At 41.3% G+C, this 18,069-nt stretch overlaps 5 protein-coding genes across 15 annotated transcripts in view; all 5 read left to right on the plus strand.

The window, feature by feature from the left end:
• LOC115732205 (putative disease resistance protein At3g14460) overlaps positions 1-1,285 on the plus strand; it is a 51,464-nt gene extending 50,179 nt beyond the window's left edge. The window contains exon 3 of the mRNA XM_048280917.1: positions 1,035-1,285. The gene's annotated coding sequence lies outside the window, so the exon portion shown is untranslated. The remainder of the gene's footprint in view (positions 1-1,034) is intronic.
• LOC115733080 (putative disease resistance RPP13-like protein 1) overlaps positions 1-18,069 on the plus strand; it is a 491,263-nt gene that overhangs the window by 361,357 nt on the left and 111,837 nt on the right. For 2 of the 9 annotated variants that reach the window (XM_048280913.1, XM_048280915.1), the window contains exon 6: positions 2,673-2,728. The exons of 2 other annotated variants lie outside the window; for them this stretch is intronic. Coding sequence is in view for 1 of the 7 variants with exons in the window: in XM_048280909.1 (XP_048136866.1) it covers positions 9,283-9,289 (7 nt within the window). In the remaining 6 variants the exon portion in view is untranslated. Of the gene's footprint in view, positions 1-1,917; positions 1,986-2,424; positions 2,539-2,672; positions 2,765-9,282; positions 9,290-18,069 lie in introns of those variants that run through there. 5 more of the 9 variants (XR_007198765.1, XR_007198766.1, XR_007198762.1 and 2 more) reach the window with 5 other exon arrangements.
• Positions 1-18,069, plus strand: part of LOC115744901 (putative disease resistance protein At3g14460) — a 130,781-nt gene that overhangs the window by 68,389 nt on the left and 44,323 nt on the right. The window contains exon 2 of one of the 2 annotated variants that reach the window (XR_007198794.1): positions 7,788-7,799. The gene's annotated coding sequence lies outside the window, so the exon portion shown is untranslated. Of the gene's footprint in view, positions 1-1,688; positions 1,712-7,787; positions 7,800-18,069 lie in introns of those variants that run through there. The other variant, XM_048280928.1, reaches the window with a different exon arrangement.
• LOC115729447 (putative disease resistance protein At3g14460) overlaps positions 1-18,069 on the plus strand; it is a 71,423-nt gene that overhangs the window by 8,310 nt on the left and 45,044 nt on the right. The window contains exon 3 of one of the 2 annotated variants that reach the window (XR_007198795.1): positions 9,704-9,758. The gene's annotated coding sequence lies outside the window, so the exon portion shown is untranslated. Of the gene's footprint in view, positions 1-5,634; positions 5,642-9,703; positions 9,759-18,069 lie in introns of those variants that run through there. The other variant, XM_048280933.1, reaches the window with a different exon arrangement.
• The window catches only part of LOC115729449 (putative disease resistance RPP13-like protein 1), a 95,112-nt gene that overhangs the window by 3,449 nt on the left and 73,594 nt on the right, over positions 1-18,069 (plus strand). The window lies entirely within an intron of this gene.

The raw sequence follows: 18,069 nt of genomic DNA on the forward strand, positions 1-18,069 counted from the left end.
AGAGCTTGGTCAACCTAACTTCTTTGACCATTCTCGGAATTGAAAATCTTACGGAGCTTGTTTGCTTCAATGCTGGGTTTGTGAGCTGCTTGGTCAAGCTAAAGGAGCTTCATATAGGAGGGTGTGACAAGCTAAACTACTTGTGGCGGGATGGAAATGAAACGCGAAATCTCGCTTGCCTTGAAAGAGTTATCATCGAAAGGTGTCCTCGGTTCACATCATTTGTGGCGGGAGAAGGAGAGATAGAGCTGCCGTGCAACCTCGAAAGGATGGAATTGAGGGATTGTGCGAGTTTAGAAAAGCTTCCAAGCAAGATGCACGCAATCAGAGATTTGAGGATTCATAATTGTCCAAAAATAGTGAGACTATCCGTTCCTTCGGATGGCCTCAGCAGTAATAACCCGATACCTCAGCTTGAATCTCTCGAGGTAAGTTATTGTGATTCTCTAACATCGTTTTCCTTTGCCGAGGGTAGACTCGCTGCTCTGAAGACACTCATAATTAGGAGGTGCAAGGGAGTGGAGTCACTGCTGGAAGAGGTCACCGTAGCGGGAGAGTCGCTGGAATCTTTGAGTATTTCCGAGTGTGAGAATCTAGGAAGCCTACCACGGTGCCTTCACGCGCTCTCCCATCTCACTAGCTTGACAATAAGTGATTGTCGAGCACCGGAGATAGAGAAGGACTTTCCTCCCCTTCCCCTCACCCTCTCGACTCTCTCTCTTTGGAATTGCCCAAAAATAAAGTCTATTGCCAGCTGTAACATTGCCAGCTGTAAGAATCTCACTAGCTTGAGTATAGTTCACTGTCCAGCATTGGAGATAGAGGAGGACTTCCCTCCCCTTCCCATCACCCTCTCGTCTTTCCGGCTATTTTTGTGTCCGAAGATAAAGTGTCTACCAAATCAGTGGCATCATCTTACCTCCCTCCAGACAATAAATATTTATGTTTGCCCAAATATCGAATGCTTCCCCAAAGGAGGTTTCCCTCCCAATCTCGTGGATCTTAGAATTAGAGGGTGTGAGAGTGTGAAGCAGGCAGTGAGAGAATGGGGCTTACCCCTCCTCACCTCCCTCGAGACTCTGGAAATCGACTTTGGAAGGAGCATGGGTGGAGGGGAGGGAGACAATGTGTGCTTTCCTTCTTCCAAGGAGGAGGAGGATGCGTGGACTCTTCTCTTCCCTTCCTCTCTTACCTCTCTTGAGATAAGAAATATGAGGAAGGTGGAAAGACTATCAAGCGGTCTTCGCAACCATCTCTCCTCTCTCCAACATTTAACAATTTCGTTGTGCCCGAAGTTGAGGTACTTGCCAGAGGATGGCCTCCCTCCCTCCCTCCAATATCTGTACATATATGGATGCTCGAAGAATCTGAAAGAAGGATGCTCAAAACTCACTGGCCACTATTGGCCCCTCATCCAACACATCCCTGAGATCCACATTGGTGGCGTTCGGATCCAGTGAATTGAAATCGATCTCACCCGATCCTTATTCTCCGTGGACTGCTGTTTTCTTCCTCAGGTAAAAATGCTTCCAATTGCTTTCCTTCTTTCGCCTTTCATTCTTCGATGTCCAGTCGGTTTTCTAGGGTTGGTGTAAGTTTTTCTTCTTGGATGTATCAATTTCGTTTCTCTTCCTTCTTCACTTCAATGCCTAATACGAATTTATTTTACTTTTTTCCCCACGGACAAGTGTCGCGTAGAATTCCCAGAAACCACCGACTGAAGGTCGGAGACTGACATTCAATTATTCACCACATATATCTTCGACTCTGCTTCATGCCCAAACATATTGTGAACGAAAATGCACTATCACCCAGAATCATATTCCTCCGCGTTTTCACTTTCAGCGTGTGTCTTTTCTTCTCTTCCCAACATCGTTTTTCTTGTGCCCTACCTCATTCACTCTGGTTGTTTTGCAGATACCTTTCTCATCTGCATTGGCGCAATCTCTCTTGCAAGGATACCTCTAATCTTATTTAGTGCACTGGTATGTTCTAATCTTTTTCGTCTATTGAATATGATCTAGATGAGACTAATCTCTTCAAAATCTAAAAGAACATGATTAGTTATGTGGAATCTGAGATATGAAGCCGTCGATCTTGTCATAAAATTCTGGAACAGCTCATGGCCGCATTGATATTCCATAAATCACCTTCCGTTTGGGTCTTGATCTCTGGTGGGTTAGCAAGTGTACCTTCCAGCTTGCTAGAAATTTTTAGCCAATGTACCGATGCTTGTTTGGTTGAGATTGTCACTATATGCTGCCTGCCTCTGTTTTTGTATTGTCGGCAGTGAACTCTGGGCCAAATCTATTTACTTCTTTAAAGTATCAGCTGTTTGTGTTTACTCCATCGGGGAATATGATTTCGTAATGCATTATGTCATTTTTCCTGAAAATACCTTAATATGTGGCATTCTTCCTGCAGGGACTTCTGGAGCAAAAGCTTCGAGCTCCCTTGGGTTCCTTTGGTGTGTAACTGGAAGCCTGGCGCTTCAACCACTGTATATTTTGTCTGATACATCTCCTCCCTCTCTGCTAATTTTCGTATGACATCATGAAGCTCTATTAGAGGTCAGTTAATTTGTAATCTGAAGTATAGTTCACTGTGTAATTTCTTCGGGGCTTTTCGAATGCTATTACACATATAACATGGTGTTTTGAACATATAAATAGGTGGTCAGAAAAGCAGAGTTGCTTTTGCCAAGATAACTTTCAAGAAACCTCACATAGTTTTGCTTGATGTACCATTTTATCATCTGGTAAGTTTTACTCATTTGTGTCGACCTTATGACTTTGATTACTTTTTCAGTTAGCTTGTCATTGTTGTTGTACTAATCGAACATATAAATAGGTGGTCAGAAGAGCGGAGTTGCGATCCCTTTCAATTTGGGGGTGCGAGAATGTGAAGAAGCCAGTGAGAGAATGGGGCTTACCCCTCCTCACATCCTTCGACATTCTGAGAATTGACGGAAGGAGCATTGGGTGGAGGGCAGGGAGACAATGTGTGGTTTCCTGAGGATGCGTGGAGTCTTCTCTTTCCTTCCTCTCTAAACTCTCTTTGCATGTCAAATGTGAGGATGGTGGAAAGACTATCGAGCGGTCTTTGCAACCATCTCTCCTCTCTCCTATATTTATGTTTTGTGGATTGCCTCAAGTTGAGGTACTTGCCAGAGGATGGCCTCCCTCCCTCCCTCCTACTATTGCGGATAGAAAAATGCAAGATTCTGAAAGATACAGGGAGTCTCCTTACATTGACGGAAGGAGCATGGGAGGGGAGGGAGAGAAGGTGTGCTTTCCTGAGGAGGAGGAGGATGCCTGGAGTCTTCTCTTCCCTTCTTCTCTAACCTTTCTTTATATAGAAAATATGAGGAAGGTTGAAAGACTATCAAGCGGTTTTCGCAGCCATCTCTCCTCTCTCACACATTTATTCATTTTCAATTGTCCCAAGTTGAGGTACTTGCTAGAGGATGGCCTCCCTCCCTCCCTCCAAGAACTGTACAAAAGTGGATGCTCGAATCTCAAAGATGGATGCTCAAAACTCACTGGCCACTATTGGCTCCTCATCCAACACATCCCTTACATCTACATTGAGGATGTTCGGATCGAATGAATTGTTTCTTCCATGTACAGACAGTTTTCTAGGGTTTGCGTAAGTTTTTGGTTTGTGAACGCATTGATTTTGGTTCTCCTTCCCCAATTCGATGCTTAATATGAACTGATTTTCCTCAATTGAGATTTTTCACATCAATTCCCTCTTGCTATATTGATGGAAAATTTTCATAGCGTTCCAAAATCATATTCCTCTGTATTTTCAGCGTTTGTTGTATCTTCTCCTCCCAACACCTTTTTCTTGTGCCCTTAGCTCATCTGTGCTGTGTTTGTTTTGCAGGGTACCATTTGTGATGCTCTATTGGCAAAATCTGTTGGAAGGATCAGTTACGAATGCAGTGGGGGTAGGGCTAATTCTGTCTCGATGTTTTGTGCCGTATTTTGCCAAACAAAAGGAAGAAGAAAGAAGCCTTTGGTTTGATTCAGTGCACTGCATATGATCTAAATAATAATAACCTCTTCCAAAATCCAAAGAAGAGTGATTAGTTATGTGGATGCTGTGATGTGATTGTGTAGGAAGGGGATGCAATTGCACATATAACGTAGTGCTTTGACCATATAAATAGGTGGTCAGAAAACAGAGTTGCATTTGAAGAAGCCTTGCATAGTTTTGTTTGATGAGCCATCCAATCATCTGGTGAGTGTTACTCATTTTTCTCCATTTCATGACTTTGACTATTTTTTCAGTTAGATTGTTATTGTTCTTGCACTAATTGGACTTATAGGAATCTGGTCTTTACATTGAAAATGCTGTAGAACAAATCAATGAACACAGCTACAGGAAGCCTATGCCATCTTACATCTAGCTTATAATGGAACAAAAACCAATCTAATTGTTCCCACTAGCAAAATATTGGGAATAGAAATATTTATGCTAGCCTCATCAGTCTATAATACCAAGTAGTTCAAATATCTGTGGCTATAGCACATAATTAATGTGAAAATTTCTTTGTTTATAAATGTGGACTTTAAGTTCTTCCTTAATGACCAGTGACTACCAAAGTGTTATCCTCGTAAATTGTTAGTTTCTTGTCTATGGACGGATAGAGTATGACTCTGCGCTTTCACTATCCCCAACTACAGGATTTGGATGCGGTTGAGGCGCTCATTCAGGGTCTGGTCTTGTTCCAAGGAGGAATTCTAATTGTGAGATTGAATTTCTTGCCAAAATACTTAAATTTAACCAACGATGGGCCGTCTTCTCAGCTAATAGCCCTCTTTTTACCTAGATTTGCAAGACAGTCATGATGAGCATCTAATATCTCTCAGCGGGGACGAGTTTTGGGTGGTTCCTCAAGGCAAGGTGGCGCCTTTTCCGGGGGGGTTTCGAGGATTTATAAGAAGATACTCCAGTCCTTGTACAATCATATTAGATTAGCTTTGAAGAGATGTTGGCATGGACGGGTTGGTCTCATTATGGCGGGAGGCCCGAAGAAGAATTCCAGTTCTCCTGTCTTCAGCACCTTGTTGTCCGGAGCTGTCCTTCATTGGTCGGGACATTGCCTTGTCAACTCGATCGCCTCACAAAGCCGGAAATTCATTCATGCCCGCATCTGAATAACTCAACTAGTGTGGTTAGTCTTCTATCTCTCCTTGAGTTATATCTTGAGGATTGTAACAAGGACATCTTAAAGAGCTTGGTGAACCTAACTTCTTTGACCATTCTCAAAATTGAAAATTTTGCCCGAGCTTGTTTGCTTTGATCATGGGCAGATGAGCTGCTTGATCAAGCTAAATGAGCTTCGTATAGTTGGGTGTGACAAGCTAACGTACTTGTGGCAAGATGGAAATGAGATGCTAAATCTTACTTGCCTCCAGGAATTAACCATTGAAAGATATCATCGATTCACAATTTTCATGGCAGGAGAAGGAGAAATAGAGCTGCCCTGCAACCTTGAAAGGATGAAATTGACGGATGCACAAGTTTAGAAAAGCTTCCAAGCAAGATGCACACCCTTAGAGATCTGTCGATTGAGAAGTTTCCAAAACTCATGGGATCAACCATTGCTCCACATGACCCCACCAGCAACAACCGGATGCCTCAACTTGCTGCTTTGAAGACCCTTAGGATTAGGGAGTGCGAGAAAGACAAGCAGCCAGTGAGAGAATGGGGTTTACCCCTCCTCACATCCCCTCAGTATTTGACAATTGACTTTGGAAGGAGCATGGGAGGGGAGGGAGAGGAGGTGTGCTTTCCTTCTTCGGAGGAGGATGCGTGGAGTTTTGTCTTTCCTTCCTCTCTGACCTCTCTTGAGATAACAAATATGAGGAAGGTGAAAAGACTATCAAGTGGTCTTTGCAACCATCTCTCCTCCCTCCAAGAGTTATGGATTAGTGATTGCCCCAAGTTGAGGCACTTGCCTGAGGATGGCCTCCCTCCCTCCAATATCTGGACATATCAGGATGCGAGAGTCTGAAAGATGAATGCTCAAAACTCACTGGCCACTATTGGCCCCTCATCCAACACGTCCCGACCATCAAGATGGATCTGGTTCGGATCCAATGAATTAAAATCGATCACGCCCGATGCGTGATAAAAGAATAGTCTCTGTGGACTGCTTCTTTTTCCTCAGGTAAAAATGCTTCCAACATCTTACCTTCTTTCGCCTTTCATTTGTTAACTGCCGCGATTCCTTCTTTGATGTACAGTCAGTTTTCTGGGGTCAATCTCATTGCTCTTCTTCCATTCGATGCTTAACACGAATTCATTTATTTATTTTTCATGGACAATTGTCGCATAGAATTTCCAGAAACCATCTCCCCTGCTTGAATCCAGCGAAAGCTTCCTTTAGTGTCCAATTGCACTGTTTGCGAAAGTTGATTGTATTCTTGTATGCCACTGCTGCATCCATCTCCACTACTGCCTTGGGCCTGCTCTTTCCTTTATCCACTCCAATGCTCTTTCAAACAGCAAGTAATTGAAATTCACCCTCCTCTGCACCCAACCATCTCCCCTGTTTCATTTCTGGCCTCAGTCCCAACAACAGCCAGCATCCGCCCAATCTTGACTGAACTTACCTTTTTTCCTGCAACACACTCCAAAAGAGCTTTTCTACCCTGTACAACTGGCAGTTTTAGTATCTGGTGATTTATTGGAAAAGTTACTGCATTTCCAGCTTTCCAGATAAACCAACAGGTGTAGGCATCAATAGAATTGTTCGGCGGAAAAAAATTTCATCAGAATGATTCTTGTCTTGCTTGTTCATTTTTTGTAGCTGTCAGGTGGTTATGCATATAATTCTGGTTGTCTAATCACTCTCATAGATAATTAGTAGTCAGTACTAATTGATTGTGCTGTTCCAGATTTTTGGATGAGAAATATGAAGAATGTGGAAGGACTATCAATGATGGCGGACATGAAATGTGTAGGGGCTTCTGTTTCCTTCCTCCGTGTCCTCTCTTTAGATGAGAAATGTGAGGAACAAGGAAAGACTATCACGTGTTGTTTGCAGTCATCTCTCCTTTTTCGGACAGTTATATGTTGTACATTGTCGGAAGTTGAGGTACTTGCCTGAGAATGACTTCCCTCCGTCCCTCCAAGTATTTCACATAGTTCAATGTGAGATGCTGAAAGATCGATGCTCGAAACTCCTTGGCTACTATTGGCACCTTGTCCAATATATCGCGCTCATCGTAATTGATCGAGTTGGAATCCAATAAGAAGATTTCTCTCCACTATGTAATTGTTGTTCTTCAGGTAAGGAATTGGACTTATTTCCTTCTTCCACACCTGCCGTTTAGCTACTGCCGCTGCTCCAGGATGCATTTCCATTCCGCTTCCTCAAGTCGATGCTAAAAAGTCCACGTTTTCCCATGGACATTCGTCACAGAAATTTCGACAAACCAGCTACTGAAGGTCCATGGTCGATATTTCGGTTGCTCTGTTTTGGTTGACAAGGAAGTAAGCAATGAAAAAGTTTTAATGCCAACGGGGTGCAGCAAGTGAGTATTCCTCAAAACAAATAATACCTACATGGACTCGCCAGCGAGCTGGAATTATGATGCATGCATCATATGTGCCCGTTTATATTGATTATATATCTAGAACTTGAACAAAAATTGCTTATCTTTGCACTTGGATGACACACAATGAATTTGTAAATGGACATGCACTATGCTTTGCGTGAGAATCATGAGGTGATGAGAGAAAAAAAAAATGAACTGAATGCTTGGTTAGGTTAATGTGATCTCAAGCTATCTATTTATAATAAAGCCAAAATGCAAGAATTACAATATTTCCCTTATTGCTGCTATTCAGAAAATATTAAAGAAAATAGACAAATATGCTCTCATCGGCCAAATACTCTCAACACTCCATCTCAAGAGCATAAATGTCACACATGCCCAACTTGACTAAAACATGATAAAACGATTTACTCCCTAATCATTTAGTGAACACATCGGCAAGTTGATCATCGGACTGAACAAAGGGCATACGAATTAATCCACTCTCCAACTTCTCCTTGATAATTTAATCGTTGCTCTTGAATTAATATTGTTCAGCAATTTAAGCATTTGCTGCATTTTCTCTTCCAAATATCTGTTTCATAGGCCCTAGCTCATTGACCTGAATTCTCTCAACTGTGCTTGTTTTGCAGAATATCCCATTGTCATCTGTGTTTGGCAAAATCTCTTGGGGGGATCAACTGCAAACACTGCCAAGGTAGGCATTGACAAAAGAAAAAGCACAAGCTACTTATTTTGGTAGGTGCACTGATATGCTCTAAACTTCTTCATTTTCCTGTATTGTGACATGCTCTGAATAGGATTAACCTGTATCATGATGTCGGTTATCAGGTTTTATATTCTAAGTCAATTTAAGATGCTTTCTTACTTCCAATAACACCTACTTTAAAGATGCCAAAACAGGTGTTGTTGGCAATACATTTCATTGAACCTTGCTGCTATTTAAATCTGACTTTCTTGTCAAAGTTCACAGTTAATCTCTCTTCTATTTAAATTCCCACACCATCTCCTAGAAGATTTTTTTTTTCTGTTTGTTGTCAAGGAAAGGCGAAGAGGAGCAATTGGGGAGACTATGCTTTGTTGCTCTTGAGAAATCCTAAAATCAAACTTTCCTGGTGTGCAAAGTTACCCAATGAGCTGAAACATGATATCTAACTGGTTGAATCCTAGCAAGAGTTTCCTTGAATCTCCAATTGCACTGCTTGAGAAAGTTGATGATATTCTTGTATGCCGCTGCTGCATACAACAGCCAGCATGTTATGTAAGACCTGGTTCAGTTAATCTTCACAAAACCTAGCTCAGGTTTACTCCATGCACCCTGCCTTTCATCCCCCCAATTACAACTTAGCTTACATTTTTACTGCCAACACACTCCAAAAGAGCTTTTCTAACCTGTATAAGTGACAGTTTTAGTAACTGGTGATTTATGGGTAAATGGCTTTCCAGATAAACCAACAGGTATAGGCAATCATTCTTAGGGGTTATTAGCCCGTACCAGTCATTCAATCTCGTGACCTCACATTTGTAGCATATCAGCCCTTGCCAATACGTCTCCATCACCGGTCTTGATGGTATCCCAGAATTGAGCATTAGCATAATTATTGGAATTGTTCAGCGGAAAAATAAAAAAAAATCATCGGAGGTCAGTAATACCGAGAATAGGAAACAAAGTATCTTGGTTCTTGTCTTGTTTGTTAATTTTTTGTAGCTATCAGGTGGTTATACATATAATTTTGGTTGGCTAATCACTCTCATAGTTGTTCATTATGCATGTAAGATCATTAATATTCAGGACTAATCGATTGTCCTGTTCCAGATTTTTGGATGAGAAATGTAAAGAGTGTTGAAGGACTATCAACGATGGGGGACGTGAGATGTGTAAATCTTCTATTTCCTTCCTCCCTAACCTCTCTTTGGATGAGAAATATGAGGAACGTGGAAAAATCATTCAGTGGTCTTCACAGCCATATCTCCACTCTCAAACAGCTACATTTTGTTGGTTAGCGGAACTTGCCAGAGGATGACTTCGTTCCCTCCTCCAAGTATTCGGCATAGTTCAATGTGAAATTCTGAAAGATCAATAGTCATAACTCAGTGGCGACTATTGGCACCTCATCCGTGAAACGTCGTTGATCGAGTTCGGATCCAATGAGGAGATATCTATCCAACGTCTAGGTTTTGTTCTTTGGGTAATGTTTCAGACTTGTTTCTTTCTTGCATACTTGTAGTTTAGCTACTCTGCTGCTGCTCCAGGATCCAATTCTATTCCGAATCCTCAACTCGATTTTAGAAAGTTCATGCTTTTTCCATGGACAAGGTTCACATAAATTTCCACAAACCAGCTACTGAAGGTTCAACGTTGACATTTGGGTTGCTCTGCTATGTTTGACAAGGTGCACGCAATTAAATTGTTATAATGCTAACATGGTACGGCAAGTCAAGCATTGATTAATGAAAGTGCCTCTTCCTCAAAACAAGTAATACTTACTTGGACTAGCTTCCAGTGCTGAAGTTATGATGTGTGGATGTGCCTGTCTGTATTGATGATATGTCTTGAACTTTGTTTGATTCCCAAAAATTGCTTATCTTTCCACTTTTTGAAATGCACCATGCTTTGCGTGCGAATCATGAAGAATTGCTGCTCTTATGTCGATATTTTTCTGCAATTTAGAATTTGTTGTAATTTTCTCTTCCACAGATCTTTTTCTTATAGCCCTAGCTCATCGATATGAATTCTTTCAACTGTGCTTGTTTTGCAGAATATCCCACTGTCATCTGTATACGACAAAATCTCCCTGGAGGATCGAATGCAAACACTGTTGAGGTAGGCAACTGATGTGCTTATGTTCATCTGTTGCAACTTGACAAAATCAAAGGGAAAAGATATTAATTTTTGGTGACATGCTCTAAAAGATTAATCTGTTTTCATGATGTCTATTATCAGCAGCTACGGTAGAGATGAAAAAATAAGGGTCTTTGGAGTTGGCTGGTATAACAACTAAATGTGAATGACCCTGCAGATTACAATCCGTTTAAATCTGACTTCCTTGTCAAAGTTCACAGTTCATCTTTGTTCTAGATAAATTCCCACACCATCTCAGAGAACATTTTCTTTTTCTTTGTTGTAGAGGAAAGGCGGAGAGGAGCAATCAAGGAGACTATGCTCTGTTACTTTGTTGAGTAATTGTAAAAGTTCCAGAGTCTGCCATGAAGTATTTTGATATAAGGTTGCGAGAAGGTCGTCACTCCAAGACTACTAGCAACCCAATTATCTCGGGTAGGCAAGTCTTGTCACCATAATCCCGCCGACCTGCCGGGGCTCCCCGTCACGGGCAAGGCCAAGGCAAGATACGGGCACTACCGTCGCTAATGGATTATCATCGTGACGTCGCATTTGCGGAATATGAGCTTGTGTACCACTAGGCCACTGTCACTGGTCCAATAGTTCTGAATTGACAAAATCATAGGGTCCATTTAGAAAAAGCAAAAATCGCCAAAAGGGTCACTCCTTTTTTCAAGATTGGGAATGGAGGAAAGTACCTTGGTATGCCTTGTTCTTTTTTGCATGCAGTAGGATGAATATCTATATAATTTGTCTGTGTAATTACTCTCACAACAGTTTTTACTTGGGGCGACCGGATTTTCCCATTCCATATGTTTTAATTGTTCCCATTTTCATCTCACGTACCAAATATCAATCTTCAGGTTGAACTTGAAGTTGGATAATTATTATATTGACCGTCGCGATTGGCGAAAGGCAGGAAATCGAAAAAAAAGTCTAGGATCTTAGTGAGATGAGCTCTAACATAAACAAAAACGTCATTCTTTGTGGTTGTTTAATCTTTTTCTCTTTTCATGCAACTAACATGCAATCCTTTCTCAACGATTTTTGAGAAATTTATATTGATTTTTCCAATGATCTCTCACCAATGATTTAGATTTGTTGATTTTTCCAGCAGCATTGCGCGATCTTCTGATCTATAGATGACCAATAAAAAATAAAACCAGATTCTTAAGTGGAGAATATACTTTGCTAAGGTGAAAGAGAAGGAACTCGCATATATGTGAGAAAAACAACTTTGGAGGAATTCTCCCTTGTCAAAAGAAAAGCTTTTGCGAATCTTCAATATATGCAAATGTAAAAAAATGACAAGGCAACTTTCATTACTTACGACATCCTTTTTTTTCTTTTTTTACAAAATCTGAGATATAAAATCGAAGCAACCTTTCGCAGTTAACTCATCTTAAGATATAAGAAGGTGCAGAAAAAAGAGTTCCTAGTTAATTCCAATAACCACATTAAGAGCGCCCTAAAATATGCCCTTCTTCAAATATTGAAAATGAAAGAAAAATTTTAAAAGATTAGGAAGATTTTATGCATGAATTTGCAAGTCGGTTTTCATGTAACGTGAAATGTTTTAGTTGCTCTTATTAAATGGAAGTCAAATGTGGATTCGTCCTGATTTGACAATTGTGGTAGTACAAAATTCTAAACACCATGCTTCAAAGGCATTGAGTGGGCCGCAATTGGCATGTTCGGCCTCAAAAGTAGAAAAGGCCCAACTCATGGGCCCTAATCCCAACGGATGGGGTTGCAATCAGACTTTGACATACAATTCAAAACATGCTTGCCCCTAGAAATTTGAATATGATTGGGGCAAGATATTTATCGATATGCTTACATGCAGATGGATGCCAACCAAAAGGGTTAGGAACAAAGTTTTTCTTCTAGTATTGTTGTTTTATGCAATTGAGTTCTCTTGCCTTTTTTAAGTAATGTAGTCTCTTAACCTTATTAATGTGTACAATAAAGTCATTCCATACCTACCATCTCTAACACCATCAAATTGATGATGCAGTGAAATTTGACCACATTCGCAAATTTAGAATATAATAGAGGTAGAAAATGTACTAGCTACCTATCCTTGCCTAAACACTAGGTAAGGCCAATGCTATACCAAAGGAGTTTCAATGACGAAAAGACATGGTAAATGCTATGTTGAAATACACTCAACAACTTTTCTCCAATCAATACTTTCTTTTTGTCTAAAAGAGAGATTTTTATATTTGCTTAAAACGTTAAGTGAACTATTCACTTAATCAATCGCAAAGCAACGAAATAACACAAACCTCGTTATTCTCTTCGAAGATAATATCTCGAGCACATTGAGTATTGAGTGATTGGTTTGATGAGTAGGAATCTCAGCACCATTTGCGTTTGAAATTAAAACTAGGCACAATAGGAGTTCATGGATATCATTGTAATTGGAAAGACATAATCTTTTATTCGATGCCAACATGGACATCGCAACACATTGACATAAAATATTCGGATTTTGTTAATTAGTGTTTTTTTTTTTTGTCAGAAAAACTCATACCCTTTTATTCCTCAACTAGAGACAACATACGGCAAGCCCAAAGCAGGGGCATCACAACATAGGAGGTCCCATAGAGTTTGGGGGGGTTTATATAACCAAAAAATAGGAAGGTAGCTTAAACGAAACGCCTTAGAAATCCAGTTAGCAACCTGATTTGCAGATCTCTCGCAATGAGCCACAGTAAGGTCTGAATAGCTCTAGATATGGGCCTGGGCCTCCAGTATCACCGCTTCAATTTCCCAAGGAACAACATCCTGTTCAAGTACGACATCAATCACCATCTTGCAGTCTGAGTCCAAGTACAGTTTCTCCTCTCTTCTAGATCTAAAGAACCCCAAGGCTTCCACCAGAGCACTCGCTTCCGCTTGAAGAGATTATAAAGCATGGAATTTTTTTCACAAATCCTTCAAGTAGCGTTCCATGTTTATCTCGGAGGACTCCCGCAATTGTTGCTACTCTGCTCCCAACCTCAAAGGAGGCATCAATATTGATCTTCAGGGCACGATCCTTCGGTGGGTTCCATACAGCTTGTTGGTGAGTTCGATTATGCTCTTCTTTCCCTTCTACTTTACTCCATCTGTCATAGCTGCGAACCAAAGCCCCTGCCATCTCAATTAGATTTTCCAGTTTGGGATGTTTACTCCTAAATATACAATCGTTTCGGGCTTTCCAGATCGTCCAGAGGATTGCTCCAATTTTCTCGATCTGAAGGGAATCTCCTGTCCTCTTGAAAAGCTCTTCAAGCCATCTATCTATTCTAGATGTTTCACTGGCTGATAGTTGTAGGTTAATTGTAGGGTGGCTCCAAACAGCTTTGGTCCAGGGGCAATGAAGGAAGAGGTGCTCAACTGTTTCAACTTGGTTTCTGCAGAAGGGGCAGTAGGCATCTTCAATTATTTTCCTTTTGAAAAGGTTTTCACAGGTGGGGATAGCGTTTTGGCACATTCTCCATAGAAAAATTCTGACCTTTGGTGGGACTCGAAGATGCCAGATCTGATGCCAAAATTTCCGAGAGGGTTTGTAGGATGTTGAGGCCTGATTCAAGCTTGGTTCCTTGTCTTTGCTGCGGATTGTATTATAGGCGCTTTTCACTGAGAAGACTCCTGACTTTTGAGCAGTCCAGATTAGTCGATCTTCTGTTTTTCTAGAGCTCAGTGGAATTGCCAGGATTTCCTCAACTAATTGGTCATCAAAGAGTTCCCTTAGAGTCTTCTCGTCCCAACAGGAGTCCTCTTTACTTATCAAATCAGCCACCATTGAAGGGTCATTACGATTAGCTGGTCCTCCAATAATACCCTGCTTCAGCCATTTATCTTCCCGAATATTAATTTCCTTTCCGGAACCTACAGACCACCTGACATCGTGAACAATTGTATCTCTCCCACTCAAGATACTCTGCCACCCCCAAGAGGGGCGAGAACCCTTCTCTGCCTGCCAAAAGTTCCTATTAGGAAAATAAAGACCTTTCGGTAAATTTCCCCATATAGAGTTCTGTTGTTTAGCTAGGCGTCACACCTGTTTGCCCAACATAGCTTTATTAAACGATACTAAGTCTTTGAAGCCCATTCCTCCTTCGTCTTTTCTCCCTTTTAATACCTCCCATTTTTTCCAGTGGAGCCCCCTCTTTGTCTCGCAGCCTTTCCACCAAAAGTTAGCAATCCTCCTCTCAATAGCTTTACAAATGGATATGGGAATCTTGAAAATAGACAGAGCAAATTGAGGGAGAGCTTGGACTACCGATTTAATTAGGATTTCCTTTCCGGCCCTCGATATCAAATTTTCCTTCCAACCCTCCAGTTTCGAGTTGACTCTTGCCAGCAGCCAGGAAAACAAGTCCTTTTTTGAAGTTCCCCAATCAGAGGGGATACCCAGATACTTGCCAATTTTATCCAGTACTGGAACCCTCAATACCAACGCCATGTTCCTCTTTAAATCTGGTGGGCAATCTGCACTAAAGGAAACTCCCGATTTGTTTAGATTTATAGCCTGCCCCGAGGCATAGCAATATTGATTCAGTAACATCATCAGATTCTGGCATTCAATAATTCTTCCATCCAAGAAAAAAATCGAGTCATCTGCAAATAAAAGGTGTGAGAGGGTTGGACAATACCTGTTTAGTTTTATCCCCTTTAAAGTACCATCATCTATTGTTTTCCTCATCAAAGCCGAGAGGGAGTTTGCCATAAGTATGAAGAGGTAGGGAGAGAGAGGATCACCTTGCCGAATCCCTCTCGTTGGTGTGAAATAGGGAAGAGGTTCACCGTTCAACTTAGTACTCATTGAGGCTGAAGTAACACATGACATTACTCTATCAACCCACCAATCACATAAGCCCATCTTCCTCATGCAAGCTTCTAAGAAATCCCATTCAAACCTATCATATGCTTTCCTCATGTCTAGCTTAAGGATAGCCTGAAATTTCTTCTTTCTTTTCCGCACCCTAAGATGATGAAGAACTTCTTGCACAACTAGGATATTATCTTGAATCTGTCTGCCCCCTATAAATGCACTCTGTTCCTCCTCAATAATATCCTTCAACCATGGCTTGAGTCTATTGGCAAGGACTTTCGAAATAATCTTATAAGCGAAATTACAGAGACTTGTGGGACGAAATTGATCCAATCTTTCTGGATTTTTGACTTTTGGGACAAGAGTAATGTGAGTTCTGTTTATCTCAGGATTTAGGATCCCAGTATTAAAGAACTTGTGTACCTCTTCAAACACTTCCAATTTAATTTCCTCCCAGTTTTTATGAAAGAAGAGCCCATTTAAACCATCTGGTCCCGGAGCTTTTAAAGATCCCATTTGAAAAACAGCTGTCTGTACCTCCAGCAAAGAGATATTTGTAGATAACGCATCATTCATCTTATCTGTGACAAGGATAGGGCAGTTTTGAAGCATAAGGTCGAAATTTCGAGGACCTACTGAGCTGTAAAGGTCCTTAAAAAACTTTGACGTCATATCCTTAAGATTCCCGGGATTGCGAATCCAGATATCATTGTCATCTTTTAGCATAGAGATTCTATTCCGTTGTCTTCTCTATGTTGTCGTGGCATGGAAAAATTTCGTATTTTTATCGCCCCATCTAAGCCATGAAATCCTGGACCTCATTCCCCAGTACATCTCCTCCCTCCTCCAAAATTTCTCAATATCCTCCATGACCTCTCGCTGATTAACCTCCTCTTGGCTTATAACCTGATCATTCGTAATGACCTGAAGTCTAGTCAGCAGGTAATTTATCTCTTTCTGATTGTTGGAGAAAGCTTTTTTGCTCCATATCGATAAGGCTTTTGTTACAGCTTTAATCCTCGCAACCAGATCAACTGCTATCAGGTTCGGCGATCTCCATGTTTCTCTTACTATCATCCCACACTCCTCATGTTCTTGCCAGAAAGCCTCAAACCTGAATATCTTCTTTCTTTGCACTTGATCGCTGGGCAGCACCACCAATAGTGGGCTGTGATCAGAGCCTATCGCAGGGAGGGCAAACACCTCAGCTTCCGGGAAATCCAACCTCCATTCTAAATTGCTAACTGCTCGATCAAGTCTTTTACCAAATCCCCCCCTTCTCGGTTATTAGCCCATGTAAATGCACACCCCTTGCTTTCTAGATCCATTAAGCCACAGCTATTAAGGAACTCCTGAAAAGCCTGCATGCGATAACGCTCCGAGTCTCACCTTCCTTCCTTCTCCCAAAAATACAAAGTTTCATTAAAATCGCCTAAACACAACCACGGAAGGCTATTGTGTGCTTTAATCTCCAATATCTGTCCCCAGGTTTGAAGTCTTTGTTGGAAGGTTGCTGGGGCTTGAACACAAGTCACTCTAAATGGGGTCTTATACTGTGGGTCCTCATAACGAAAGTCAATAAAATCTTCAGTTGCAGAGTAAATGGATACCGAGGCCTCCTCCTTCCAAAATAGAGCTAGACCACCGCCTATCCCATTCGGATTCACAGTCAGATGATACTGGAACTTCAGTCTTTTACGGATACGAACAATGAGTGCTTCTTGATTTTTAGTCTCACTAAGGAAAATCAAATTGGGCTGGTCGCGAGCCACTATAGCCCGTAAGGCTTGAACTGTCAAGGGAGTGCCCAACCCTTGACAGTTCCAGCATAGAAGTGTCATTTGTAACCCGGTGGCTTATTAGGGCCAGCCACCATAGCCCGTAGAGTTGTATCTCCCACCTCAAGTACTTGAGTCTCCAACAGCTCTGACTCATTTAAAGTCTGACTACTAGAACCCTTTTTTTCATAGGGAGTAAATCTTTTCAATTTTTTCACCTCTCTTCCTTTACCCCCAGTTTTGGTTTTATGCTGGGGTTCATAACCTTGCTGGTATGAAGGGAGCTCTATCAACATGGTAGAAGCCTGAGCCAACATCACTGCTTCCTTTGCCACCAAGGTATTTAACACATTCCTCTCCTCATTATCCGACATCTTCCTCTTACCTCTCTCCTCTAGTGGACTAATGGGCATAATTTGGAGTGTATTTTGCTGTTCAGACATTCCTGGAGTCTCAGGAATACTTTCCTCCTCATTCTGGTCTTCCAGTGGTGGATCATAGAAGGATTTCCAGAAAGGGCTGAACGTGTTTAATTCAGTTTTCAGCCAAGAGCCATAAAGTAAGTTGTCATCATTTGAGAAGAACCCCTCGTCATAAGGGATTTCTGTGCACTTTTGGGCGTAATGACCTAGTTTTCCACAAGAATAGCAGAACACAGGGAGTCTTTCATAACGAAAGTCTAGCCAGTGTTCCTTACCTTTGAAACTGTAGATCATTCCAGATTCAAGGGGGCAGGATAAGTTTAACATCACTTTTGCCTTTCCAACAGTCAGAGCAGAGTATCCTTTTGCTTCAATCTTGACGGCTATAACTTTTCCAACTTTCTCTGCAATACTCCTAATTACTTCTTCCTTTCTACCCTCAACAGGCAGTCCATGAATATGCATCCAGAAAGCACAGGTATCAAACTTCACACATTGTGGTAGAATACCAGGTTCCCAAGACTTTAGAACAAGCACATGGCGGGCAAAAGACCAGGGACCAGTCTCCAGTATTTTAATCTTTTCCTCAACCGTTGGAAATTCAAATTGGAAGAGGCCAGGGAGAACA

Source organism: Rhodamnia argentea, chromosome 6, assembly GCF_020921035.1.
Source record: "Rhodamnia argentea isolate NSW1041297 chromosome 6, ASM2092103v1, whole genome shotgun sequence".
NCBI lineage: Eukaryota > Viridiplantae > Streptophyta > Magnoliopsida > Myrtales > Myrtaceae > Rhodamnia > Rhodamnia argentea.